This window comes from Cottoperca gobio, chromosome 2 (genome assembly GCF_900634415.1).
Source record: "Cottoperca gobio chromosome 2, fCotGob3.1, whole genome shotgun sequence".
NCBI classification, from domain to species: Eukaryota; Metazoa; Chordata; class Actinopteri; order Perciformes; family Bovichtidae; genus Cottoperca; species Cottoperca gobio.
The window spans coordinates 1,633,262-1,659,543 of record NC_041356.1 but is presented as its reverse complement, the minus strand read 5'-3'; the positions used below and the strand labels follow the sequence as shown (position 1 = coordinate 1,659,543).

The 26,282-nt window shown below is 43.2% G+C and overlaps 2 protein-coding genes across 2 annotated transcripts; both read right to left on the bottom strand.

Moving 5' to 3' along the window:
• Positions 1-16,245: 16,245 nt before the first annotated feature.
• On the bottom strand, positions 16,246-26,253 carry dhrsx (dehydrogenase/reductase (SDR family) X-linked). The gene is made up of 7 exons (XM_029451025.1): positions 26,076-26,253; positions 19,980-20,087; positions 19,489-19,557; positions 18,180-18,281; positions 17,887-18,094; positions 17,578-17,785; positions 16,246-17,443 (listed from the first exon to the last, which is right to left on the bottom strand). The coding sequence occupies exons 1-7, from the start codon at positions 26,173-26,175 to the stop codon at positions 17,261-17,263; spliced, it is 978 nt and encodes a 325-aa protein (XP_029306885.1). The 5' UTR covers positions 26,176-26,253; the 3' UTR covers positions 16,246-17,260.
• On the bottom strand, positions 20,490-26,211 carry LOC115020929 (zinc finger BED domain-containing protein 1-like). The gene is given in 3 exon segments (XM_029451015.1): positions 20,490-23,142; positions 23,144-23,333; positions 26,076-26,211. Coding segments are annotated over 2 exon segments (2,049 nt in total). The 5' UTR covers positions 23,285-23,333; positions 26,076-26,211; the 3' UTR covers positions 20,490-21,234.
• Positions 26,254-26,282: the final 29 nt, after the last annotated feature.

Below are 26,282 nucleotides of genomic sequence, written 5' to 3'. Positions count from 1 at the left end.
CACAGAGTGGGGAGAATCTGTTAGAAACAGCAAGCGGTTGGTGGTGAACCGTGGGCTTCTGATAACACTTCTTTCGGACAGTCACCCAGTCTCCCGGCTACTCGGGCCCGCCGGGGGACAGCTAACAGGAGATACCACTGATCTGCCCGCACCGGCTACAGGGGGCTTGCTAACAGCTACACTTGCTAACCGCTGACTAACCAGGGTGCGAAGCCGCTCATCTATCCCTCTGAAACTCGCCTCCAACCCTACGTATAAACTACATTTAATACACGTACCATTATCACTAAAGGAGGCAGAGCAATAGCTAAACATGAAACACACCGAGCAGGAGAGAGCAGAACAGGAAGAGGAAGATGCTATCGCTAGCTGCCGAGCTGCAGCAGCTAACGTTAGCAGAGCCGAAAGGAGCGTAAAGAATTGAGGATTTAGCGAGAGTCGCTAAGAGAAGGAGGATAAGGAAAGAGTTGTAAGTGCTTAGGAAGTACAAGTATATGTTTAGATAGATAAACATGTAGACAGGTAATTAGCCGACGTGATCAAGAATATAACAACATCACTACAACAACCTGCTAAACTAGTGTTTCTAACAAAGAAGTCTCTATGCGGATGAAAATGTACAGGGTACCCCAACTTACCTAAATCCACAACCTCACACCACACACACATTACTACATTGTATAGAATTTGCTTGGTCAAAGACGTCAGCAGCAGACCACGACGCAGGCTGAAGAGAGTAGGCCAGCTCTTCCTGGTCCTCCTTTATTGAGGGCCATTCCTCCATATAGGCCAGCCAATCAGGTAATCAACACCTAATTAGAGCACATGTGAGAGAAGAGGGGGAGGAGAGAGAAAAACACAGCAAGACCAAAATACAACCTGCCTGGCACGTAACACCCCCACCCATATAATTCCAAAACCTCTTTGGAACTGCTAATTAACATATACCAAGCACGTGACAGTGCATCAGCGAGAATGTTGTCAGACCCCTTTTTATGATTTATCTTGAGATTAAAGTGCTGCACAATCAGTGCCCAACGCATGAGACGTTGGTTGCTGTTGTACATCCTGGACAAAAACACGAGGGGATTGTGGTCAGTGAACACTTTAATAGGATTCACACTTGAACCAAGATACACTTTGAAATGCCAACAACAGGGCCAAGGCTTCCGTACTTCAGTTGATGCGTGTTAAACTTACGGCAAAAGTAACTCACTGGGTGATCAATGCCCTGGGCGTCTTCTTGCAGAAGGACAGCCCCTCCCCCAACTCCACTGTCATCAACCTCAAGCTTGAAAGGTAACGAGAAATCTGGGGCAGTGAGGACAGGAGTACAACATAGTACACCTTTAATAATAATAATAATAATAATAATAATAATAATACATTTTATTTGTAAACCGCCTTTCTAAGCTAAAAGCAATCTCAAGGCGCTACAATGCAGGACAACAACAACAATAACAGACATAAGATTTTACGGAAAGGCTTTTTTGAAAAGAAAGGTTTTAGACTTTCAAAAGATTGTTGGCACTCACTGGACCAGACAAATGAAGGACTAGCCAAGGTAGACAGTGGTGCTGCCACAGAAGAAAAGATTCTGCAGAAATGCCGATAGTACCCATTAATTTCAAGGAAGCGGCGAAGTTCCCTCCTGGTGGTTGGCACCGGAAAAGCAGCAATGGCCTTTACTTTTGCATCAACGGGACACACCTGCCCTTGACCAACAAGTTGACCAAGATAGAGAACAGTTCCTTTTCCAAACTCACATTTGGCAAGGTTAAGTGTCAAGGACGCAGCAGACAAGCGTGTAAAAACTTCTCTCAAAGTAGACCACTCGTCAGAATAAACAACATTGACATCTAAATATGCTTTACAGTTTGAAATATCTCCCAGGTTTACTAGCCTCTGAAAGGTGGCAGGTGAATTGCACATCCCAAAAGGCATTACTGTGTACTGAAGAAAGTTGTTAGGTGTCACAAAAGCTGCCTCTCTGGGAACCATCACCTTATCGTGGTGGAGAGGTTTGTGTGTCCCTATGAACCTGAGAGCTGTGTTGTCTGGAGCCAGGCCCAGAGGGAGGGCCCGACAGCGAGCGCCTGGTGGCCGGGTTTGCCACGGAGCCCGGTCGGGCACAGCCCGAAGAAGCTACGTGGTGCCTCCCATCCATCCATCCTGTGGGCCCACCACTCATGGGAAAAACCGCTGGGGTCGGGTGCGCTGTCACACGGGTGGCAGTGATGGTCAGGGACCTCGACGGACCAGACCCGGGCAGCAGAGGCTGGCTCTGGGGATGTGGAACGTCACCTCTCTGTGGGGGAAGGAGCCGGAACTAGTGCGGGAGGTGGATCGCTACCAGTTGGATCTGGTGGGGCTTACGCACAGTCTTGGCTCTGGAACCGTACTCCTGGATAGGGGTTGGACTCTATTCTTCTCTGGAGTTGCCCAAGGTGTGAGGTGTCGGGCCGGGGTGGGGATACTCACTAGCCCCCGGCTGAGCGCCGCTACGTTGGAGTTTATCCCGGTGGACGAGAGGGTCGCCTCCCTACGCCTTCGGGTTATGGGGGGGAAAACTCTGACTGTTGTTTGTGCCTATGCCCCAAACCGCAGTTCTGAGTATTCGGCCTTCTTGGAGACCCTGAATGGAGCCCTGCAGAGGGCTCCAGTAGGGGACTCCGTAGTCTTGCTGGGAGACTTCAACGCACACGTGGGAAACGATGGAGACACATGGAGAGGCGTGATTGGGAGGAAGGGCCTCCCTGATCTAAACCCGAATGGTTGTTTGTTGTTGGACTTCTGTGCTAGTCATGGAATGGCCATAACAAACACCATGTTCGAACATAAGGATGCTCATAAGTGCACGTGGTACCAGAGCACCCTAGGCCAAAGGTCAATGATCGATTTTGTAATCGTATCATCTGATCTGAGGCCGCATGTTTTGGACACTCGGATGAAGAGAGGGGCGGAGCTGTCGACTGATCACCATCTGGTGGTGAGTTGGATCAAGGGGTGGGGGAAGACTCTGGACAGACCTGGTAAACCCAAACGGGTAGTGTGGGTGAACTGGGAACGTCTGGAGGAAGCCCCTGTCCTGGGGATCTTTAACTCACACCTCCGGCGGAGCTTTTCAGACATCCCTGTGGAGGTTGGGGGCATTGAACCTGAGTGGGCGATGTTCAAAACCTCTATTGCTGAAGGGGCCTCAAGGGGCGGTAACCCTCAAACACCGTGGTGGACCCTGGTGGTCAGGGAAGCCGTCCGACTAAAGAAGGAGTCTTTCCGGGTTATGCTATCCGGGAAGACTCCGGAAACAGTTGGCTTTCGGTTGGCACCAAGGTGCTTCTGGAAAACCATCCGGCACCTCAGGAGGGGGAAGTGAGGAACCATCCAAGCTGTGTACAGCAAGGGTGGGACTCTGCTGACTTCAACTGAGAAGGTTATCGGCCAGTGGAAGGAGCACTTTGAGGAACTCCTGAATCCGACTAAGGTAGACCATGAATCCCTCTATGGTAGAGGCAAAGCTGGAAGCTGATGGGGGATCATCGTCAATTTCCCTGATGGAAGTCACTGAGGTAGTCAAACAACTCCACAGTGGCAAAGCCGCAGGGGTTGATGAGATCCGTCCAGAAATGCTGAAGGCTTTGGGTGTTGAGGGGCTGTCTTGGTTGACACGCCTCGTCAACATTGCGTGGAAGTCTGGGACAGTGCCTAGGGGTTGGCAGACCAGGGTGGTGGTTCCCCTATTTAAAAAGGGGGACCAGAGAGTGTGTGCCAACTACAGGGGTATCACACTTCTCAGCCTCCCTGGTAAAGTCTACTCCAAGGTACTGGAAAGGAGTGTTCGGCCGGTAGTCGAACCTCTGATTGAAGAGGAACAATGCGGATCCCGTCTTGGTCGTGGAACAACAGACCAACTCTTTACTCTTGCAAGGATCCTGGAGGGGGCCTGGGAGTACGCCCATCCGGTCTATATGTGTTTTGTGGATCTGGAGAAGGCGTATGACCGAGTCCCCCGGGTGATACTGTGGGAGGTGCTGCGGGAGTATGGGGTGAGGGGGTCACTTTTGAGGGCCATCCAATCCCTGTATGCCCAAAGCGAGAGTTGTGTCCGGTTACTCGGCAGTAAGTCGGACTCGTTTCCAGTGAATGTTGGCCTCCGCCAGGGCTGCGCTTTATCCCCAATCCTGTTTGTAATTTTCATGGACAGGATATCGAGGCATAGTCGTGGAGGAGAGGGGTTGCAGTTCGGTGGCCTGAGGATCTCATCGCTGTTCTTTGCAGATGATGTGGTCCTTATGGCATCATCGATCTGTGACCTTCAGCAGTCACTGGATTGGTTCGCAACCGAATGTGAAGCGGTTGGGATGAGGATCAGCACCTCTAAATCTGAGGCCATGGCTCTCAGCAGGAAACCGTTGGATTGCCTACTCCGGGTAGGGAATGAGCCATTACTCCAAGTGAAGGAGTTCAAGTACCTTGGGGTCTTGTTCGCGAGTGAGTGGACGATGGAGCGAGAAATTGGTCGGAGAATCAGAGCAGCGGGGGCGGTATTACAGTCACTTTACCGCACCGTTGTGACAAAAAGAGAGCTGAGCCAGAAGGCAAAGCTCTCAATATACCGGTCGATCTTCGTTCCTACCCTCACCTATGGGAATGAAGGCTGGGTCATGACCGAAAGAACGAGATCACGGGTACAAGCGGCCGAAATGGGTTTTCTCAGACGGGTGGCTGGCGTCTCCCTTAGAGATAGGGTGAGAAGCTCAGCCATCCGTGAGAGACTCGGAGTAGAGTCGCTGCTCCTTTACGTTGAAAGGAGCCAGTTGAGGTGGTTCGGGCATCTAGTAAGGATGCCACCTGGGCGCCTCCCTAGGGAGGTGCTCCAGGCACGTCCAGCTGGGAGGAGACCCCGGGGAAGACCCAGGACTCGGTGGAGAGATTATATCTCCTCACTGGCCTGGGAACGCCTCAGGATTCCCCAGTCGGAGCTGGAGGATGTGGCCCGGAGAAGGGAAGATTGGGGTTCCTTACTGGAGCTTCTGCCCCCGCGACCTGATCCCGGATAAGCGGTAGACGATGGATGGATGGATGGACAAAAGCTGAAATGTTGGACGAACAGGGAGTTAAAGGAACTTGCCAGTATCCTTTTAACATCAGCTTACTGACACATGTTGCAGGACCAATCTCATCAATGCAATCATCAATGAGTGGTAATATATATGCATCTGGGACAGTGACCGCATTGACCTTGCGAAAGTCAGTACAAAATCTGGGACCTCCATCCGACTTTGTGTCTAGAAGACAAGGGGAACTCCAAGGACTAGAACAAGACCCTGCAAATCCATTGTGCCGAAGATATTCAACCTCCCTTTTCATGACCTCCCTTTTAACTGGATTAACCCTCTAAGCACGCCGTTTGATTGGCGAAGGGTTAGTCAATACGATGTCATGAGCTATTACAGAAGTTTCGGTAGGAATATCATTAAACAGGCTTGGGAACTCAATTATGAGGTTTTGAAGATCAGAACGCTCTTCATCAGGGAGATGAAATAAGTAGTGGGATAAGTAGTGGGGTAAATCAGACAATACTTCTGTATTACTAAGCCTTGCCCCCTGTGGAAATGCATTACGCATAACCAGGTCATCTTCATCAATACTTGAGCTCACCTTGGTAATAGAAACCTGATGGGAAAAATACAGATACTGAGTGCTTAGCACAGCAGGAGACAGGAGGTGAACTACTGACAAACTGCTTATGAACTATAGATCAAAGAACAGTCCTCAGTTGATTGATCAGTACAATGCTTTGGTAACTGACCCGTCTGGGGCAGTGTTGTTTGGAATAAAAGTGCAACATGCATCACCGAAGAGCGCACACACCTCTTGCTAGGAGCATGTCCAGTGCCATTCTGTTTTGCCATGCCATAAGGGTGGTGGCTCTAATTGTAATATATATAATTTATCCAATCTACGTTCTTATTCGTCGAGATCCAGTGAAAGAGAGATTCGAAGCCGGCTGCAATATGATTCCGGGCTTTGTATTCGTCCGGAACGCCCCTGGGTATTCCTATGGCGTCTAAATATACCTTGTCATCATAATTACTAAAGGGGACGGCTCTTTTGCTACGAGAATGAGCCTCCTGGGACGCACCTGAAAGTTGTCCAATGGCAACAGGCAAAACATAGCATTATTGGTGTACAGGTTCCTGACCAGTTAGTGGGCAATGTTTGTGTCATTCTTACTCCCACGCCACATGCCCACCAGATATCCGATCTGGCTGAGGGTGCAAAGGATGTAGTGACGGGACTATAGGCTGTACTCACATGGGAAGTGTTTCCTGGGACACGTGCAGTCATACCTCCTGCTGAGTTCATGTACCATGTTAGGGTACAAAAAGGAACATGTCCTCTAGGGACTATTTTTGGGCCGGTACGACTAACTGAAAAACAATTTCCTTTTTCCTGGGGCAAATTCGCAGGGCGGAGGTGTTTTTGGATGTTTCAGGATGGGAAATAAAAGGTGTAAGTCATTACATTCTGGAGCGATAAGGCCTGCGGAGGTCAACATGTAGCATTTACAGAATTGGTGGAATTGAGTGGAAATGGCATGGTTATTAGATTTGGTCTACCTGTGGCGCAGATATAACAGTTTTCTTTAGAATGTTGTTTAGCGGTGAATTTTGCCCACTGCAACCCGTGGTTAGAGGTTAATACAGTCTCTGGTCCATTTGAGACTACATCAGAAAAATCCTCAATTTCTAATGTCTTAAATTGCGCCAGTTGTGCGGCTGAATTTTGGCTATCCTGCGTGTTTGGTCTGGAGGAGGGTTTGTTGGCGGTGGGTTCGGGTTTACCCGACGGAAGTGGGTTTACTATTTTTACTTCTATTTCGGTTAGTGAATCTTCCCATATCCTATCTACCCCTACGTAATAAATTCCTGCGTCTGAATCCTGGGGATTCTTTTACTGTCACTATGACTTTATTACATATATTTTGGTTTGGGCAATGTTTTCTCAACACCAACCAGGAATTTCTGCTACCGAATGCGTCCAGAGTCCATTTATCTGCCAGCCTATGGGCTGAGTTTATGTTACTTGGGTTGGATGCAGCGAATACGTCATTCCAGCTTTTACAAAGTCTGGTGCACAAATATTTGCCCCTTGGTGCCATTTTTCTAGACAAGTAGAGTGATGCTTCAACTGCCTGCCCTATGTCAAATGAGAAAACAGTATCTTGTCCTTTAATGAGAGTAATTGTTACTGGTTTTGCATCTACCTGTGATGGATTTGTCAATATAAAAAATAAGCAGCAGAGGAAAAGGGTTGTTGTTGTGTCACTATGTCCTAGTGCTCTCTGTCTCTGCTCTCGGGTGTGGGGACATTGTTGTAAACATTGAATTATCCTTACGGTGAACTTTAGAAGTAAAAAGAATATTATCGTGCAGGCTGCTGTTATACCAAAATCGGGTAGAGTTGAATCATTGTGTCGGTTGTGGCAATAGACCTGGTGGTGTCTAGGTGTGGGAACATTATAGGTAGGCAAAACCATATTATAGGTGTCAACAGAATGGTTGGTACAAATGCAGCACATAGTATCTTACTCCATGGTAGAAGTGGACGGTTCAAACATTTTTCAATCAGTCTGTCTATCATACGACCTGGGTGAGGGTTATTATCCTCAGTCATCTTTTCTTCTGTTGGAGATCCCTCGATGATGACACAGAGTCTCGTCTGCATGTCACTTGATGGCTTCTCCTAAGTTGGATGATTTTGAGGGCAGTGTAACTGCGTACGTCAAAAGACGCTTGTTGCTCAAACTGAGGCTAACCCCTTCCAGTTAGGTGCAACGACACCCTCTGCGATTCTCTAGAAGTTCAGGCAGTGTGAGGTGTTTCGGGATTTGTGAGGAGGATTTGAAACGGGCCCAGGCACCTCGTGAAACGTCAATTATTTCACCTGAAGTCCTTCACTACCACATAGTCACCGGGCTGTAACTTGTGTAGTGGCTGTGTGGCCGGTTGGGGTAGGGCTGCTTCAACCTGTTTTCTGATGGAGGAGAGAGTGGGACAGTTTGATACAATAGGTTAGCATGTCATGTTCACAGAGAGTGGTGGAGAGAGGGAGAGCGTTTGGAGGTCTCACACCAATGTGAGGAGGGATCACAAACAGGACTTCAAAGGGTGAAAGGTTTACTTTTGTACATTTCCGCATTCTCAGGTACATCAGCACAATAGGCAGTGCCTTGATCCATGGGAGACCTGTTGTCACTTGAAATTGTATTCGTGGTGTTATTTTTCCAACAAAACCATAGGAGAGACAGAAGTCTCCACCTGATGAGATGGGGAAGATCTCATTTGGTCTTCTCGGGAGCAATACTTTTTCAACATGTTGACATGACACACTCTGGTACGACGCCTGTGGTCAGGCAGGTAGTTTGTGTCACTGAGCCTCTTACCTACAACATAAGGACCAACACATTTAGTAGACAAAGCAGAACCAGGTACAGGCAAGAGAATCAAAACTTTTTCACCCGGCTGAAACAAGCGAGCTTCTGTCTTCTGGTCGTAGTGTTTCTTCAACTTCTCTTGGGAAGATTTCAGAGCATCTTTAGCCAATGAGAAGGCCCAATGTAGGCCCAATATCTGACCTCATGTCCAAATACTAGCTCAGCAGGACTAAAACCTAAGGACTCCTGAACTGCTTCACGGGCAGCAAAGGGGAAGACCATCATCCCAATCTTTTTGAGATTCATGGCAATGTTTTCTTAACATAGATTTCATAGTCTGATGAAATCTCTCTAGTGCCCCCTGGCTTTCAGGATGATACGGACTAGATGTTACATGCTTAATGCCTAAGGTTTCAAGTACCTGGGCAAACACTTAAGACATGAAGTTGGTACCTTGGTCAGTTTGAATCACTTTAGGTAGACCAAACAGGGAGAAGAACTTCACAAGTGACTTGGAGATGACTGGAGTAGTGATCTTACGCAATCTCTCGCTCCATCGTGCCCTCACTCACGAACAAGACTCCAAGGTACTTGAACTCCTTCACTTGGGGTAAGGGCTCATTCCCTACACGGAGCAATCCAACGGTTTCCTGCTGAGAGCCATGGCCTCAGATTTTGAGGTGCTGATCCTCATCTCAACCGCTTCACATTCGGCTGCAAACCGATCCAGTGACTGCTGAAGGTCACAGACCGATGATGCCATTAGGACCACATCCTCTGCAAAGAGCAGCGATGAGATCCTCAGGCCACCGAACTGCAACCCCTCTCCTCCACGACTATGCCTCGATATCCTGTCCATGAAAATTACAAACATGATTGGTGATAAAGCGCAGCCTTGGCGGAGGCCAACATTCACTGGGAACGAGACTTACTGCCGAGTATCCGGACACAACTCTCGCTTTGGGCGTATAAGGATTGGATGGCCCTCAGAAGTGACCCCCTCACCCCATACTCCCGCAGCACCTCCCACAGTATCACCCGGGGGACCCAGTCATACACCTTCTCCAGATCCCAGCAAGACTTACGGAGTTCCCTACTGGAGCTCCCTGCAGGGCTCCATTCAGGGTCTCCAAGAAGGCTGAATACTCCGAACTATGGTTTGGGGCATAGGCACAGTCAGTTTTCCCCCCATAACCCGAAGGTGTATGGAGGCGACCCTCTCGTCCACTGTGGTGAACTCCAACATAGCGGCGCTCAACCGAGGGCTTGTGAGTTTCACCACACCCGCCCAACGCCTCACACCTTGGGCAACTCCAGAGAAGAATAGAGTCCAACCCCTATCCAGGAGTACGGTTCCAGAGCCAAGACTGTGCGTAGAGGTAAGCCCCACCAGATCCAACTGGTAGCGCTTCACCTCCCGCACTAGTTCCAGCTCCTTCCCCCACAGAGAGGTGACATTCCACGTCCCCAGAGCCAGCCTCTGCTGCCCGGGTCTGGTCCGTCGAGGTCCCTGACCATCACTGCCACCCGTGTGACAGCGCACCCGACCCCAGCAGTTCTTCCTGTGAGTGGTGGGCCCACAGGATGGATGGATGGGAGGCACCACGTAGCTTCTTCGGGCTGTGCCTGACCGGGCTCCGTGGCAAACCCGGCCACCATGCACTCGCTGTCGGGCCCTCCCTCTGGGCCTGGCTCCAGACGGGGGCCCCGGGCTTCATCCGAGCAGGGTCTCTCTTTCTCTTTCCCTTTTTTTCATGAGGTAGTTTTGAACCATTCTTAGTCTGGCCGCATACATCCCCATACATTATGGTGTTTACATCAAATTCAAACGAGGTGATCTTGCCTTTCTCTACTGTGACGGTTATTCTGCCTTCCTTAATATCTACGGCTTCGTCGCGTTTCATGCGTTTCATTAGTAGGGTGTTAGGGGGTGAAGTCTCATTTTGGAATTGTTTAGTTGTTAGATTGTCTGGTTCTTTACTTGATTCATGCAGCCCAAACTCCTACCATGTCAAGGGGAGTACTACAAGAATTGCAAGCAGTGCTAACCCAGCTAACACCAAAGTGTTTCCCCACAGAGAAATATTCTTTTTAATTTTGTTGTCTATTTTTGGTTACTGGTTTTATCTGCTTACTTCGACGGACATGCAAGTAATTGTGACAGGTGTAAAATGTGTGTAATCTAAGGAAAATGTATCCTCTGATGCTGATTCTAGATTCACAAATCAATACTCATACTTGTTCCAGCAGGTTCAAATCTTGTCTAACTTCTGCTAATGAGTGAGAAGGCGCCAGTGCAGGTACACAATGTGTGAGGTGGTGCCAATTAGCTCTTGTTTTACCTTTTACTCGGAGCGCGTGTGAAGTGCATTCTGTCACCTCCCAAGGTCCACCTCCCGAGATCATATTTCAGGTAATGGTTACAGTGAAAAACACTGGCTGTCAGAAGTGGGATTTTGAACCCATGCCTCCAGGGGAGACTGCGACCTGAATGCTGCGCCTTAGATCTCTTGGCCATCCTGACTGTAAAATTAGTATCTACAGTAAAACAAATTGTAAAATTACATCAAATACAGTTAAAGTCTTTGTGCATTTTGGTAAGAGCAAAAAATAGGAGTTTAAAATCCCAAAGAAAATAAGACTAGAGATTCTGAATTTTACCAAACCAAATAAATTGTACTAGCTACAAGGGACGTCATAAGAAAAGATACCTCCGAAGATCATATTTCAGGTAACGGTTACAGTGAAAAACACTGGCTTACATTTTGGTAAGAGCAAAAAATAGAAGTTTAAAATCCCAAAGGAAATAAGACTATGCAGAGATTCTGAATTTTACCAAACCAGGTGGGTCCAGGCTCAGTGTTACAGGGGCACTGGCCCCTGTTGGTCCCATTCTCCAACCTTTGTTACCGGCTTTCGGGACTGGCAAAATAGGAGTCCAGAGATTGTTGCCCCTATCCTTCAATCTGGTCTTTCTTGAGGTTGTATTGTGATAAACAACATGATGGCTGTTCGGATTTCAGAGTGACTGAGACCTGATGATTAGGTACATATCCCATGTCATAGTCTCCAGTGGTCCACAAATAAGATGGTATTGTTTTGAGTATTTCTTTGGTGTCGGGATGATCGGTGTGTTCTCTCCCGTGATCGCTTTCCTGTTCTTGTTCTTCCAGGATGCCAACATTCACACTGTTGAGTGTGATTTTCCACATTGTCTCGTCTTCTGATCTCCATACGCAGGCAATAGTGGTGGGGAGCCAGTTGGTTGACAGGGCTCTCTGTCAACCAACTGTGGTCTCTTCAATATCATGTGTGGGGCTGGTGGCTATTACCATAATTCTTTGATCATTTTGGTAATGTTCATGCAGGGGTATTTGTCCTGGAAACTGTATGGTCAGCCCGTCGCAGGAACATAGCATTTGTGCTCCTGTTTTGACCAGTAGGTCTCTGCCCATTAGGTTTACAGGACATTTAGGGGAGTAGAGGAAGGGGTGTAGCAGGGATTGTTTGCCAACTACAGTGACCAATGGTATGGTATACTTTTGTGCTTCTGTTATTCCCGAGTATCCAATTGTCCGAAGGGTCTTGGAGGAGAGAGGTGGTCTTTTCCCTTTCAGGGAAGTTAGGCAGGATGCTGTAGCCCCTGTGTCCACCATCAATTCCAGTTTTTCTCCTTTTATCGTACAGGTGACCATTGGTTTATTCTGAGCTGGAATAGCTTCACCTGCAGTTGGATCCTCTGGGCACCCTCATTGGGAGGTGTGATTGGTTTAGGTCCAATCTCACGATGGACAGTGAGCCGCATGATTGGCTTAGGTCAAGGTACAGAGGAGTGAAGGGAGAGAAACCCGGAAGGGCGCGTATTTTCAACAATTATTAAAACAGAGGCAGAATAGATTTAAAGCTTTGTCTTATTTCAGGGGCTGCAGCCTTTTTCATTCAATCGTGGTTGAAGAAATGGTTTATCGCCAAAGCCACTGGCACATGATATATTTTAGGCTGAGACGAGACCATTTTCAGGTAAGCCTATTAAAGTAATATTGGTTAAGCCCTGTACTTTTAGCTAACATGAATGATAACATTAGCATTAACAGTCAGTAACGTAGTTTATATGGTAATGTCATTTAACTTTGACATGTTAAAAAACAATATATACACACACTTCCCATTATTGTTTATTTAAGTTTGCTTGTCCTTGACCAGCCCAGACCCCAGTACTGCAGGATTAAATTAAGCGTCCCTGTCCAGTTTTTATATTGACCAGGACACACGCCCTGACTTTCAGCTGATCAGGGAGGCTGTGCTGTTGGACCTTCTGAACCAGCATCAGAGGCATGGATGGGGTGTCACAATTGAAACCTTGGTGTTTCTGTACTGGCTGGCAAGTGGGCCGTCATACAGGGTGGTCTCGAGGGTGTTTGGGATGCCTCGGTCCACTGTCCACCGCATTGTCCACAGAGTCACTGAGGAGGTGGTGGCCATTCGCCACCAGGTCATCCACCTCCCGAAGACTACAGAAGACCTGGAAGCAGTATCTCGTGCGTTTGCAGAGCTGGCAAGACACAGAGCCTTCAGGAAAGCTTTTCAAATTTTCAGAATAAAGCCCAAATTTCAAGAATAAAGTTTTAATGTCCAGAATAAAGTCAAAATCTTAAGAATAAAGTCCTAAATCATGGTTTCTTCTCAAAAATATGAATTTAAAATGTAATGAAATCCTTAGAAAAGACATGTTTATTTCCTAACTTGTCTTTCTTCCTTTCTTTATCCATGCATACATGTGCTGAATGCATATAGAATATGTTCTTTTGGAGTTGAATTGATGGATTAAAATATGTATTCATTCACTTGTGTATTTCAGCATTTGCATATGCATTGGTCCACACTGTTTGTTGTCACTCCATTGAAGAAGGACCAGCGCCCTCTGCTGGTATAAAGAATCAAATGAAAAGCTTATAGAACTGGGTCTCACATCCAAGTACTAACCCGGCCTGAAGCTGCTCAGTTTACGAGATCGGGCGTGTTCAGGGTATCATGACCGAAAGCGAAGACTGAGCACATACACAGGCTATTTATACAGGGTGAAACACCTCTCGTGCTTCTCCACACACTTGGCTGACATGAGTAAAATGTTTTTTCTTCGTCAATCAAGTCTCATGAAAACAACAAAAACTCAAATGTATTCATCCTTCTAACACATACTCTCTACAGAAGACTAATAGGGCCGAGCATAAGGGGAGAGAATCAGAGGATATCAATAATAAAGTCCAAATGTCCAGAATGAATTCCAAATATTTAGAATAAAGTCCAAATTTCCAGAGAAAAGTTCATATTTCTGATCCTGAGGCAAGTACCGGTGCCATCACCACCCTAGTCTAGTTAGTTGGAAAAAAAGTCTATAGCATGTAGAAAAGAAAAAAAAAAGTCATAGTCCCCTTGGAGCAACAATGAAAAAAAGATCATAGTCTAGTACTAGTCTAGTATGGATTAATTTAAATAACGAGCAGCTACAGCTGTGACAAGCTGTTGCTTTTTGTATTGGCACTTTTACTTGGTAATACCTCCTCCACCACTGGTAATAAAAAGTATCAGGGTCTCATCTGTAGAGCTGAGGGAAACGGATCATTCTTGGTGGGGTTGTCACCATGGTAATTTGATCCATTGTTAATATAAATCATAGATATTGATTGAAGTGCAGCTTTGAAGTTAAATGATTAGTTATCATTCTATCACAGTTTCACCTAGAGGAACTGTGTGTGTAAGAATTTTCTCGAACACGTTTGGACACTTTTCCTCTACATAATTTTTGTCAGTTTTTACACTTTGTACAAATTCAGTATTTTAGAATTGATTGTCAAAGTAAAAGGTTCGATAGGTTGGATCGCTGCAGACTTCAACCAAATAAACCTTTACATTTCCTGGAGTTATTTCATTTTACATATTAAGTAAAGGCCCTGTCACACATATCCGTATGACAGAAACGTATGCCGGCGCATACGAAATATCGGCAATAGATTAATATAAATTAAGGGTAAGTTGTGATCGTTTGAAGGACGCAGACGATACGCCGAACATGCCAGACATACGGCCCTGTCACACAGTTCCGTATGTGTATATGCGTATATGAAAATTAGCTCAAAATGTGTCAGAGTCCAAATACGTCCAACTTTTCCACAGCGGTATTGTAGCTGACGTATACATAACGCATACATAACAAATTATACGTATACGTATGTCAAACATTGATAGCTTATCACTTTAAAACGTATCAGAGCGTCTGGCCAACGGAGCTGGAAAAGTGCCATCTGGTTCACGTCATGCTGATGCTGGAGAACGGCTAAAATGCTGAACGCTAGCTGTACTGTAGAAACACGTTTAATAAGTTACTCCGTCGTCAGGCATAATGTGAACATAGGGTAGGAATAGGGTATCCACTCGTTATCAATAAATTGGCTGTAGGATTCACAGTCAGCCGATGTAGCCTATATCTAACGTACCTCTAACGTAGTCACATAGGTATTCACGTAGGTATTTCCGTACTATATTTCCGTAGGTAAGTATTCACATACTGTATTTACGTAGGTAAATATTCAACTACGTATTCCGTATGTCTAACGTCACGTAACGTCTGCATATTTTATGAAACACATGGCGAGTAAGTCCGGTAATTTTGAACATGCTCAAAACATCAGCGTTCAACAACGCACCCCAGCGTAACGCAGTGAGCTCTTAACGAATACTAACTTAAAATTAACTTATACCTTCCCTTATATCAACGTAAACCAGCGTGTTGCCGATGTTTTGTATACGCCATATTTTTGTATATCCTATGCATTCGTTTGATACATTTTGTATTAGGAAGTGATGCGCTATCAATAGGTTAGACATGCGTATCTGTATATGTTCACCTTTCCGATGAAAAGTTGGACGTATTTGGATTTTCGTATGCGCCGGCATATGTTTCTGTCATACGGATATGTGTGACACACAGTTTACCACACATTCTCTGGCTGTGCGGAATCAAAACAGTTATTTTAAATTACAAATGGCACGTTTTTAATCTTTTTGTATTAAATCTTTGCACAATTGAACATAAACAGCTCTTAGACTATAAGATATTACCTACGTTTACTTTAAAAGAATAGTAAATATTTACTCTAGTTTACTTGTACTGGGTTTTAATGATGTTTTTCCTCTGATTAAATAAATAATACTGCACATCAGTTCAGATTTATAAACTGTGTCTGATTGTTGGTGCAAATGTGAAGATATGGATGAATATTTCATCACCTAAACTCAGTATGTGAACATGTAGCTTATTGGGATGGAGGTCAGGGCTCTGTGCAGGCCACTAGATGGTAGCAGAGAAATCATCTTCTTATTACGAGTTAGCAGAGGTGATCACTGGTTCTGCACATGAAGACAGTTTGTGTTGAATAAAAGCTTTTCATTGTATCCTTAACTCTCCCTTAGTGCAGTAGATTCCCAGTGAGCCGGCCTTCACGTGATCACAAACACCAATGTTTGTCTTGAGGGAAATCTGAGCAAGACTCTGAAGAATAATGTAATCAGTGTAAAGCTGAAGGTCAACAGAAATGTGGAACAATTCTAGTGAAGTAGATGAATGAATCAGCCAGAGGCAGAATTTCGAAGGAAAAGAAAGCCTGATTTGACTCTTCAGCCAAAAACTCAGACATGATATTCATGATTATCCTCTAAACAAATGGATAAAACAAAGCAAAAGAAAATTCTATATAGGCGTAAAATATTTACAAAAATAGGTAAAACATTAAGTCAAAAACATCAGATAGATGGGACTCTCAAAAGCAATTAGTTTAATAACATATAGTATATATATATAATACATTTGACATCTTAATCTGTTGATATAATAAATATAATAGACATTAATGCACACTGGAAAAAGGCATCATTCACAGTGATCGTGGTAAACGTGTGCACTATACTGTATCAATAAAATGGACAATGGTGAAACAGTGAAGTGTATAGATTATATTATAGAGAAACAGTCTTATATGAATGATTTTTATAATGGAAAGTACAACACAGCCTTTAGTTTGGCGGATGACTTTGGTAAGTAACAATCTTTTTTTGACTTCATCTGTTCGCTCAGACCTTTGCTGAATGGACACCTGCACGTTAAATAAATTAATAATCACTTTAAGCAGGCAGGAAACACTGTGCGGCCCTCAAAAGGGCACATAGAGGCATATCGTGATGCAGCAGCACATGTATCCATTGAACAACAACACTGGAATTGAGATTTGATAGACAGTAATTCATAAAGTTATGACTAACATATTTTAAATGGATCAACAAAGTAAATGCTAAAGGTTAAGGCTGGAGTTATTCTTTATTTCTCTCAGTACTTTCTTGGTTCACAAATACATATCTTATCTTTAAAAAAGACAATTTCCTAAGAAGTTACTAAAACAGCTGCTCATTGTAGTTTATAACAAAGTTACTCAAACAGAAGGAAATAGTGCATTTGCTCGGGACTATTTCAGAGGCGGATTAATCCACATTTTGTGCTTTAGTGAGTATTTCCAACAGCAGCATGGTGTGTGTGGATTGATGTTTTGTTCTCTATAAATAGAAAAATATATCAAGCCTTAGCCTTATTAATTATAGTAATTCTAATCTTTACCACACGCTCTAAGCAAACATTTTGGATTGTCAACTAAAGATAAAGCCTTTAGTATGTGGGGTTTTGCACTCTAAAAGCTGATTCATAATATGAATGTAATAATTAGTTAAGGCAAAAAACATAGAAGTACATTTTGTGGGCTCCAAATGGGAAAGTCAGGCCTCCTGAAGGCCCACCAGCTCGCAGCTCTTCTTCCACAGCTCGGCCTGGAGCTCAGAGTCATAGGAAACGGAGGACGACTGCATCTTGTGGCTGTTGTACAGGTAACAGCCCCCCACCCCCTCCATCTCACAGGCAGCCGCAGCGTAGATGGAGATGGACGCTCCTTCTGCTGGAGTCTGAGAAGACATGAGGAGAAAAGAACCATGGATCAGAAAATACGTTTAGTTCCTGAGAAGTCTACCTTAAGAAGCAAAACTAACATGCAAGAACATTCAGAATCAGTAAAAAAAAAAGAAAAAAAGAAAAGTACCCTGAACAGGATCTTGGCCACAGGTCTCTTCAGCGTCTGTGCGAGGGTCCACAGGTTGTCGTACAGCGCTGTGTCCACCATGCCAGGGTCCACGGCGTTGACGATCACTGGGAAGCCGCCGGCAGTCAGCTGCTCCTGCAGGTAGTATGTGAAGAGGACCAGAGCCAGTTTGCTTTGGGAGTAGGCGCCATGGGAACTGTAGCAGATCCTGTAGAGAGGGAGAGGATGTATCATCAATCTGACATCTTTGACGTGCGATTAAAAAAAACAAAAAAAACAGCCGTGCTAGCTGCTCGGCTGACGACGTACCTCCTGTTCAAGTCGTCCATGTGCATCACTCCTGCGAAGTGTGTGGCCGAGGACATGTTGATGATTCGGGAGCAGCTGCCCTGCCGTCCCGACCTCTTCAGCGTGTCCAGCAGCAGGTTGGTCAGCAGGAAGTGGCCGAGGTAGTTGAGCTCAAAGTGGAACTCAAAGCCGTCGTCCGTCTGCCTCTCAGGAACCATCATGGTTCCAGCTGCACCAGAAGATAGAAAGGTGTTTCTTTTTTTTAACACTATGTTAGTACGGGAGTAGTTACGACGACCATCTCTGCAGCCTACCATTGTTAACGAGCACATGGAGGGGGAGACGTCGCTGCTTGAACGCCTGAACAAAGTGTCGTACTGACTTCAGGGAGGTCAGGTCCATGTAGACAAACTCAGCTGTGAACACAAAGCAATGCGTTTGAAGATGAAGATAAATCGCTCATTATACGCATCGTCAGTGCTGGAACACACAGATACAACACAAGTCATAGTATAGTACAGTATGTCCAAAACAAGAAAAAAAAAGTGCTTCGTATGGGATATTGTCTTAGATTTGTTCATTCTTACATATCCAGCAATCAGAGCAACTTTCATGTAAAAAATCCAAAACAAATGTACGCACAGATTTGAAGTACTTGAGTATTTCATTTTTTGCTACTTTACACTCTCACTTACATTTCAGAGGAGTAATCTGTACTTTTCATTATTACTAATTTGATAGCTATAGTTACTAGTTATTTTACAGATTTAGATATCCTTTTAAAACATTATGTTTTGTGACCTCTTCCTAAAAGAAAAGTAAAGCTTGGACTTCTTGTCATGTCTCAGATATGTATGAGTGGTTAGCAGTTCCATCAAAGAGACATTCTTCCTCTAAACTTCTCACATGGATTCATTTAAATAACTGCGGCCCGGAGGTCAAATTATCCAACATATGGAGCAGCTACAGCTGTGACAAGCTGTTGCTTTTACTTTACTTTAACTACATGTATTTACAGCCGTACAATAGTTACTTCTATGCAGAACAATTATTAGTTTTTAGAATTTCAAAAATATTGAACGCTACATTGTTGATTAAACTACTCCGTAAAAAAAAGAAGTTAAAATACACCTCAACTAAAACATGTTTACGTATCAGTAATAGTAATCAAATTATAATTATAATAATATGCCTAAGGACTACTTTCACATTTTGTTTTGTTTCTAATATTTACACACCTTTACTTTTTTACCTAAAATGTATCAAAATATATATATATAAAATAAAAAAGCTAAATAAGGTGTAATTGAGCATTTTTACATTGTGGTAACTACTTTTATTAGAAGTAAAACTATGTAACTATGTCACCAGGGCCACAGGTGCTAATTTAAAAATAAATGCACATTTGATTTATATTCAAAATCAGCGGAATATAAAAGCTTTTTATTAATTATTGATATTATTGATTGAATTGGGTTGAAAACTATTTTAGATTTAGATTTTTTTCTGGCTGTTTTCAAAAATAGAATTGAATCTGAATAATTCAGAGCACTTCAAATCTGCATTTCATTAAAAAAATGTTTATGTATGTATTTTATACCAGAGCTGTTGACAGATGATTACCTTTCCCCTCGCTGACTTCGTCATTGATCCTCCTGACGGCCACTGCACCCTCTTCTCTCTCGTTCCCAGCTGGAGATGGAGATCACAGAGACTTGTTGGGCTGATGTGCAGCAGAAATCTACTCTAACTCAGCTAAAGCTCATGTCACCCGTTTACAGCGCTACTAAAATATATTCTTTTTAACCGTCAAATGTAAAACTTAAATCAAACTCTGATACATTGTAAATACAAAACATTGGGTTTGGCCAGAATACTTATTACATTACAGTTTATTTGTAATGTAATAAGTCAATATGATGCTCAAGCAATATCTCAAATTAGCCACCAATCAGGAGCATGTGCAGCTATAAGCTACCTTCCCAAAGAGGACAGTGAGTGTCTTCTTTTGACAGCATTTGTTTATTCATTTACAGTTAAGATGACAATAATTGCAATTTGAAGCTAGACTGCATTGAAGCAGCTCTATGTAATGTGAATGGACAGTAGCCTACCTATAACCACATGCATGCCAAGGCTTGCCAGGTGTCTCGCCGTCTCAAAACCCATCCCTCTGGTTCCCCCAGTCACAATGGCAACCCTTCCATCCTGCCTGAGTAGGACTGTGTAGGAGGAGAGAGGGCACCACATGATTTTTATGCAATCGTTCATTTCCTGCTTTTTTTGGAATTTTTTGTGTCAATATTCGTTTTTTTCTTAGGGTTAAATGTAGTTACATTAACTATGTTAGGGCAGGAAGGTGTCATCTGTAATTAAGACAAGAATAAATAAATACAATTAAAAATGTGAAAGATTAATAATTGTGATTGGATTCATAGAAAAGCATCAAATGTTGAAAACAAATATTTAACTTTCCTAAATTAATTTTACATTATAAATGTGCCAGTGTGTCATATTTTCAAAACATATCCATTACAATGCAATATCCATATACAGTAAGTATTTACAAAATCCAGCCCAAACAATACGAACAAATTTGAATCCTAGAACAGATTGATCCAATATGAAGGTATCAGCATTTTAATGTTCTTATCTCATTTGTGCAATAGCAAAAATAAGAAAAAGTTATTTGTATAGTTGATTTATAATCTTTAATATACTGCTTCCATCTTGAAGTTTTTGAGATGGCAGAAATCTGCGTCGAGTACAGAGCTGGCGTCAGGACGTGGTTAGCCTAGCTTAGCATTAAGACTGGAAGCAGGGGGAAACAGATAGCCTGGCACCTCAACAGCTAATTCACACGACAGGTCTTATTTTTTTAACCCGAAACATGTACAGAACTGTCGCGTCAGCAGCCATGCTAGGGGCTCTGTAAATGTGTACTTCTGCACGGGATCTATTTAAGCTACATGCTAACATCAGCAATGCCAATGCTAAAATTGAGATGTTGTCAGTTAGTCTTAGTTTAGCGTGTTAGCATGCTAATTAGCACTGAGCACAGTGTATAGCTGAGGCTGACGGAATCAGTTCTGCAGGTATTTGGCCAGAAACCAAATTATTGGACACGTTAAAACTTTCACCCGATTATGGCGCTAGATGGAAAAGTAAGAGGATCATTGAGATTCATCCACAGACATGAGTTATAACAATCTTATCTCTGGAACTTTCTTAAAGAATACAAATAAGCATTTTCTCCCCAAAATATTACAAAATGCTTTTAATACGACAATATAGGAAAAACTCTTTATTATTACCAGTAGAAGAACAGGTCCATTATAATTTCATACTACTGACATGTAGGCCACACAGTCATTCAAGTGGCTGACCCAGACTACAATTTCCCTCCCAAACATTGTCCAAATCCTCTTCACAGGGTTCCGGCTCATAATAGCTGCGCGAGTTCTCATACAAGAAGACCTGCTGATCTACTAAAGCTGGAGCTATGCGGTTCCTTTTCCCACACAGAACAGTCCCAGAGGAGCTCAACAGCCTGTGACAAGGAACACTTGTGGCGGGAACACACCAGTACTTTTGAAGCACCTTGGGGAGGGTCGGGAACAAGAGTGCATGACTCGACCACCACAGCAAAGGGTCTTCATTCAGACCCAGGACTCTTTGTGATTTGTAGTTGCTCAGCTCCTCTACCACCTGTGCATGCAGCTCCTCCTGGCTCTGGTCAGCATTAGACTGGCAAAATATGGCAGCCAAAGGGTTGTCTTGGGTTGCACTGCTAGCGGACTCTCTTAGAGGCGTCTGCTTCTTGCTAGGTGGCTCTTCGGATACCAAGGAGAAATCTTCGTGGCATGGTCGCTCTGCAATCTGCTTCTCCAGAAATGCTTTTGCCTCCTCTATGATGTTACTCTCAACTTTGGAGCGCTCCTGAGTGGACAGGAAAGGCAACTTCTTGTAACGAGGATCCAGGAAGGTCGCAATGTTGAGGAACGTTGAAATTTCTTGCGATAGTTGTGTGTTTTGTGAATAAGTGCTTGATAGGACCTTTGCAAGGACTTCTTTGGTCATGCTGATCTCTTTGAGGTCCCCTTCATTGACCTTGAGGGTAGTGTTCAACAACATATGAAGCACAGGCCTAACCATGCTAATGGTTGGGTACCTGCAAGAAGTGAACATGTTCGCCACAACTTTAAAAGGCTGGAGGACTTCAATCAAGCACTCTAAAAACGTCCAGTTGGGGCCATCAAAGCTGAAATGATGGCTGTTGGAACTCTCTATAAGTGTTGCAGTTACAGCAACCTGTTGCTCTTTCAGTCTTTGTAACATTGCCAACGTGGCCAACCAAGACCTGCCCCTGTCTGTGATGAGCGCGCATTGAGCGAGGCCGTGCTGCTTCTGCTTTTCCCTTAACAGATAGATCGCCGGTTCTCTGAAATGATCGACAAGTTTGCGGCAACATCCCAAAAAGCTGTCTACTCGCGGCAGCTGGAGCGCTTCGTCCATCGCGCGATTGACGGTATGTCCGAGGCATGGCATTTCCACCGACAGTTCCAGGAGCGAGCATGCTTTGACAATGTCCACTGAACCATTCGTGGTGGCCCCGCTGACTTTATGAGTTATCCCCCATTCAACAAATGCTTCATACATCGCTCTGGTGATATTCTCAGCGATGTTGTCCTCTTGTACTTCAAACGTTTTAAGGCACTTGTTGGTCATAGAGAAGCCAGTTGTACTGTTGTAATTAACTGAATGCATTGAGAGGGAAATATATGTCCTGTTCTGGGTTTGGCTTTGCCAAAGGTCTGTGGTAACGCCACAGTTGACAACCCCAGCAAGCTCATTGAAGACCATGTCCCGGGTTCGGCAGTACATCTGAGGTAGCATCTTAACTGCCAGGTCGCTTTTGCTTGGGGGAGAGAATCCAGGATCGACGGTACTCATTAAGGTTTTGAAAGTCGGCTCTTCAACTACAGATACAGGGTACAGCCCCTCACAGATGAAGTTGATGACAGCTATAGTCAGATCATTGTGTCGTCTGTTTTCATAGTGTAAGCTCTGCCTTAAGTTTGTGTCCTGGGATTGTTGCTGAACATGTAGACCTGAAGGCTCGGTCTTTATCCTAGAGAACGCTGTGGCAAACGCCTCGCGCATCTGATCAGTGTTGCTCTTCACGAACTCGCTGAACTCTACTGGGTGGTTCTTTTCGAGGTGGTACGAAAGATTAGACGTGTTTCCAGAGTAAGCTATTTGACTCATGCATACGCGGACAGTATATCCGTTTCCAGTGCAATATGCAGCCATCTGCATCCGTATCAAAGCCAAAGTATTTCCAGACTTTGCTTTTTGCCCGTGGGTGTGCGACCAGATTGAGGCCAGAGCATGAAGGTCCTGAATTTTTACCCTCCATTGGTTCCTTTGGTAAGTAATCCACTTGAATGCCTTCACTTATTGAGAACCTAACAAGAATAGTGAAATAGACATTTGAGGATATTGATAAAAAACATTATTGCCACTTTAGAATTGTATTGATCGTAAGTTGTACAAGAAGATAAAAAAACAACAACATGGAGGCCGGAATATATTTCCCATATTGTTATCATATTATTTTTTGGTTAGTTTCAATCTTAGTTGATATCAAATTCAGGATTTATTCATTTTTTAACAGCTCAACAAAAAGTCATATTTTGTTTACTGCAGGATTTTCCTTTAACACAATGTAAAAAATATCTAAAGAGTAAGTCCACAGTAGATTTCAGAAGGAGGAACACATTGCTGCTCTGAGTGCAACGCCAAATAATCAGTTTTCTCAGAAAAATGCGCATTTGCTTTCTTGAAAACAGTTAAACAATATCAGTCTCATATCTGTCCGTGCATTATGAAGCTGCAGGCATGAAAACAGAGGGAAACCCAGCGTATGACATGTGTGTGTTTTTTACACTTTGTACAGAGTAAACTGTATTAGTGAGCTAAAAAAGGAGCTGATTGGTGGATTTAGTGACCTTTGGACAGAGCCAGGCTAGCAGTTTCTGTGCTAAGCTATGCTAACCGCCTGCTGGCCGTAGCTTCATATCTCACAAGAAAGCCAATTTCCCAAAATGTTGAACTATTTATTTAATTTAATTTAGATATTAAGATTGTTGTAAAACATGCCTGACTATCTCATTCAACAAGACAAACTGGAAGACACACAGGAAGCTAATCTAATAAGTAGTATTTTATAAACTATTATTGAAATTGTACTTTCTGTAATTTTTTTCTTTATAACTTTTTTAGTAATAAAAGATTTTTAGGCACATTTTGGGGCAAAGCTAAACACAGCTTTACAACGCTGTTGGGTGAACATTGCAAAAACAAGAACCATTTTATCTCGAGATTAACTGATTAATTATAAATAAATAAGCATTTATTTGAAGGATAAAATAGAGTTAGATCTAACTACTTCTACACTTTAATTTCCAATGTTGGACAAGTGGTTTTAAATAATTGGCTGACTTATGTGAATGTTGCCCAGAGGATATTTCCAAAAGAAAAACACACAAACGGACAGAAAAAAAAGAAAATAAGCTGGGCTGTAAAATTGGAATTTTTGCTTCACAGATTATCTTTTAGTCATGATGCGGGATCATTCGTGCACAATAACAAGAATTTAAGAAATCCACTTACTTCTTGTTAAATAGCCTACATTCTTTGTGAGATTATAAGAGCATAAACCTCATGTCTAACCCATTTCACAGTGGTCAATGGTCTTTTTATGACTCTCACTCTATGATCACATGCTTTAGAAGCTACATTTCCTCTTGGTTTGTAGCTTTAAATGCAGCCGTTCATGTGTTCAGTGTCATCAGACCCATTTGATCTCAAGGTCCCCTCACTGGCTTTTTCCACAGCTTTTAAATCACATTTAATATGTGTGTAAGGTTATATGTAATGTATGTATGTGTACATACATACATACATACATACATACATACATACATACATACATACATACATACATACATACACACACACACGCATATATATATATATATATATATATATATATATATATATTCATTACTCCTCAAAAGCTATACTTTTGATATTTTCCTGTCCATGTTCAATTTAAATCATTTGCAATACTGTATATTACTTTACTTATGTTTATATTGTAGCCCTATGTTTTAACTTGCACTATTTTATGTGTTAGATTCTTGCTTTTACTTGCATGATTTAAAAAAAAAAAAAAAAAAAATAATAATAATAATAATAATAATAATAATAATACATATATAATGAGCATTGTTGGAGGGTACTTGAGATCTCAGATTTGCATTGCCAAAAACTGCTGTATTTGTTGTGCACATGATAATAATGAACTTCATTCTTGATTTTTTAAGTTTGGATTTCAAAATCGCATGATGTCAAATGAACTCAGTATGTAGCCTAAAGTTCACATGCTTCTAGTTACTGTTATACCATATAAGGGCACGTTTAATTTATGCCTATTTGACAAAAAACACAGCATTATTCTAGCAGCTAGATACAATATGAGATACTGCTGGGCCTCAATGGTATATTAGCTATTCTGACATTAACTGTGAATTTTTCAATGTTCATATGGTCACCTGATTATTGTTTTAAGACAGACCAAAGACATGTGAACCTGTCCTTTAACTGTGACCATAGCCGACAAAGTAGATTGGTGACGGATTGTACAAAGTCTCACCAAACTCCTTTAAGATAATCACCAATTTAACGTTGGCTTGACGTGCCTTTAACCGTAAAACACATTCAAGAATTTGGCTTTATCTCTTACAATAGTTGCTTTTCTAGTTATCTATCTAGCTATCCCTCTGGCTGTATTTATGTCCACTACAGTCGCATTTTTTCAGATTTAGCTCACAAGGTTCCTGTCATTATTTTTGTTAGAATATTATAATGAGATAACGTTATATCGAGTGAACCAATCCATAAGCTTTTATCAGATGCATACCGAAATGTTCAGAAGACACCGCTATGACACTTTTAGCTCAGGTTCCATCAACTATGTTCACTTGTCGATAAAATAAGCTAATCTATTTGTAAACGGTCACATTTGTAACGGAGTTCGGCATGGAAACGGCACGTACTATGGACACCGGGAAAATTAAACTTTAAAAAAGATAAAGTTAGATAAGCAAAGTAACAGACATTTGGGAAATATGAATTGACCTGACCTGGTAGCGTAAAAGACCTGTTGAACATCTGATAGAGAAGCACTTTCATGCCGCACAAATAGAGCCTGAGCAGAGGCACCAACACTGTCACCAGCCACATCCCTCTGTTTGTTTCAGAAAGAACAGCTTCCGCGTCCCGCAGTGCTTCACTTCAATGTGTCCGGTTCGGAGCCTGCATGATTTATCTGTCCATGGTTCCGCCTCCAA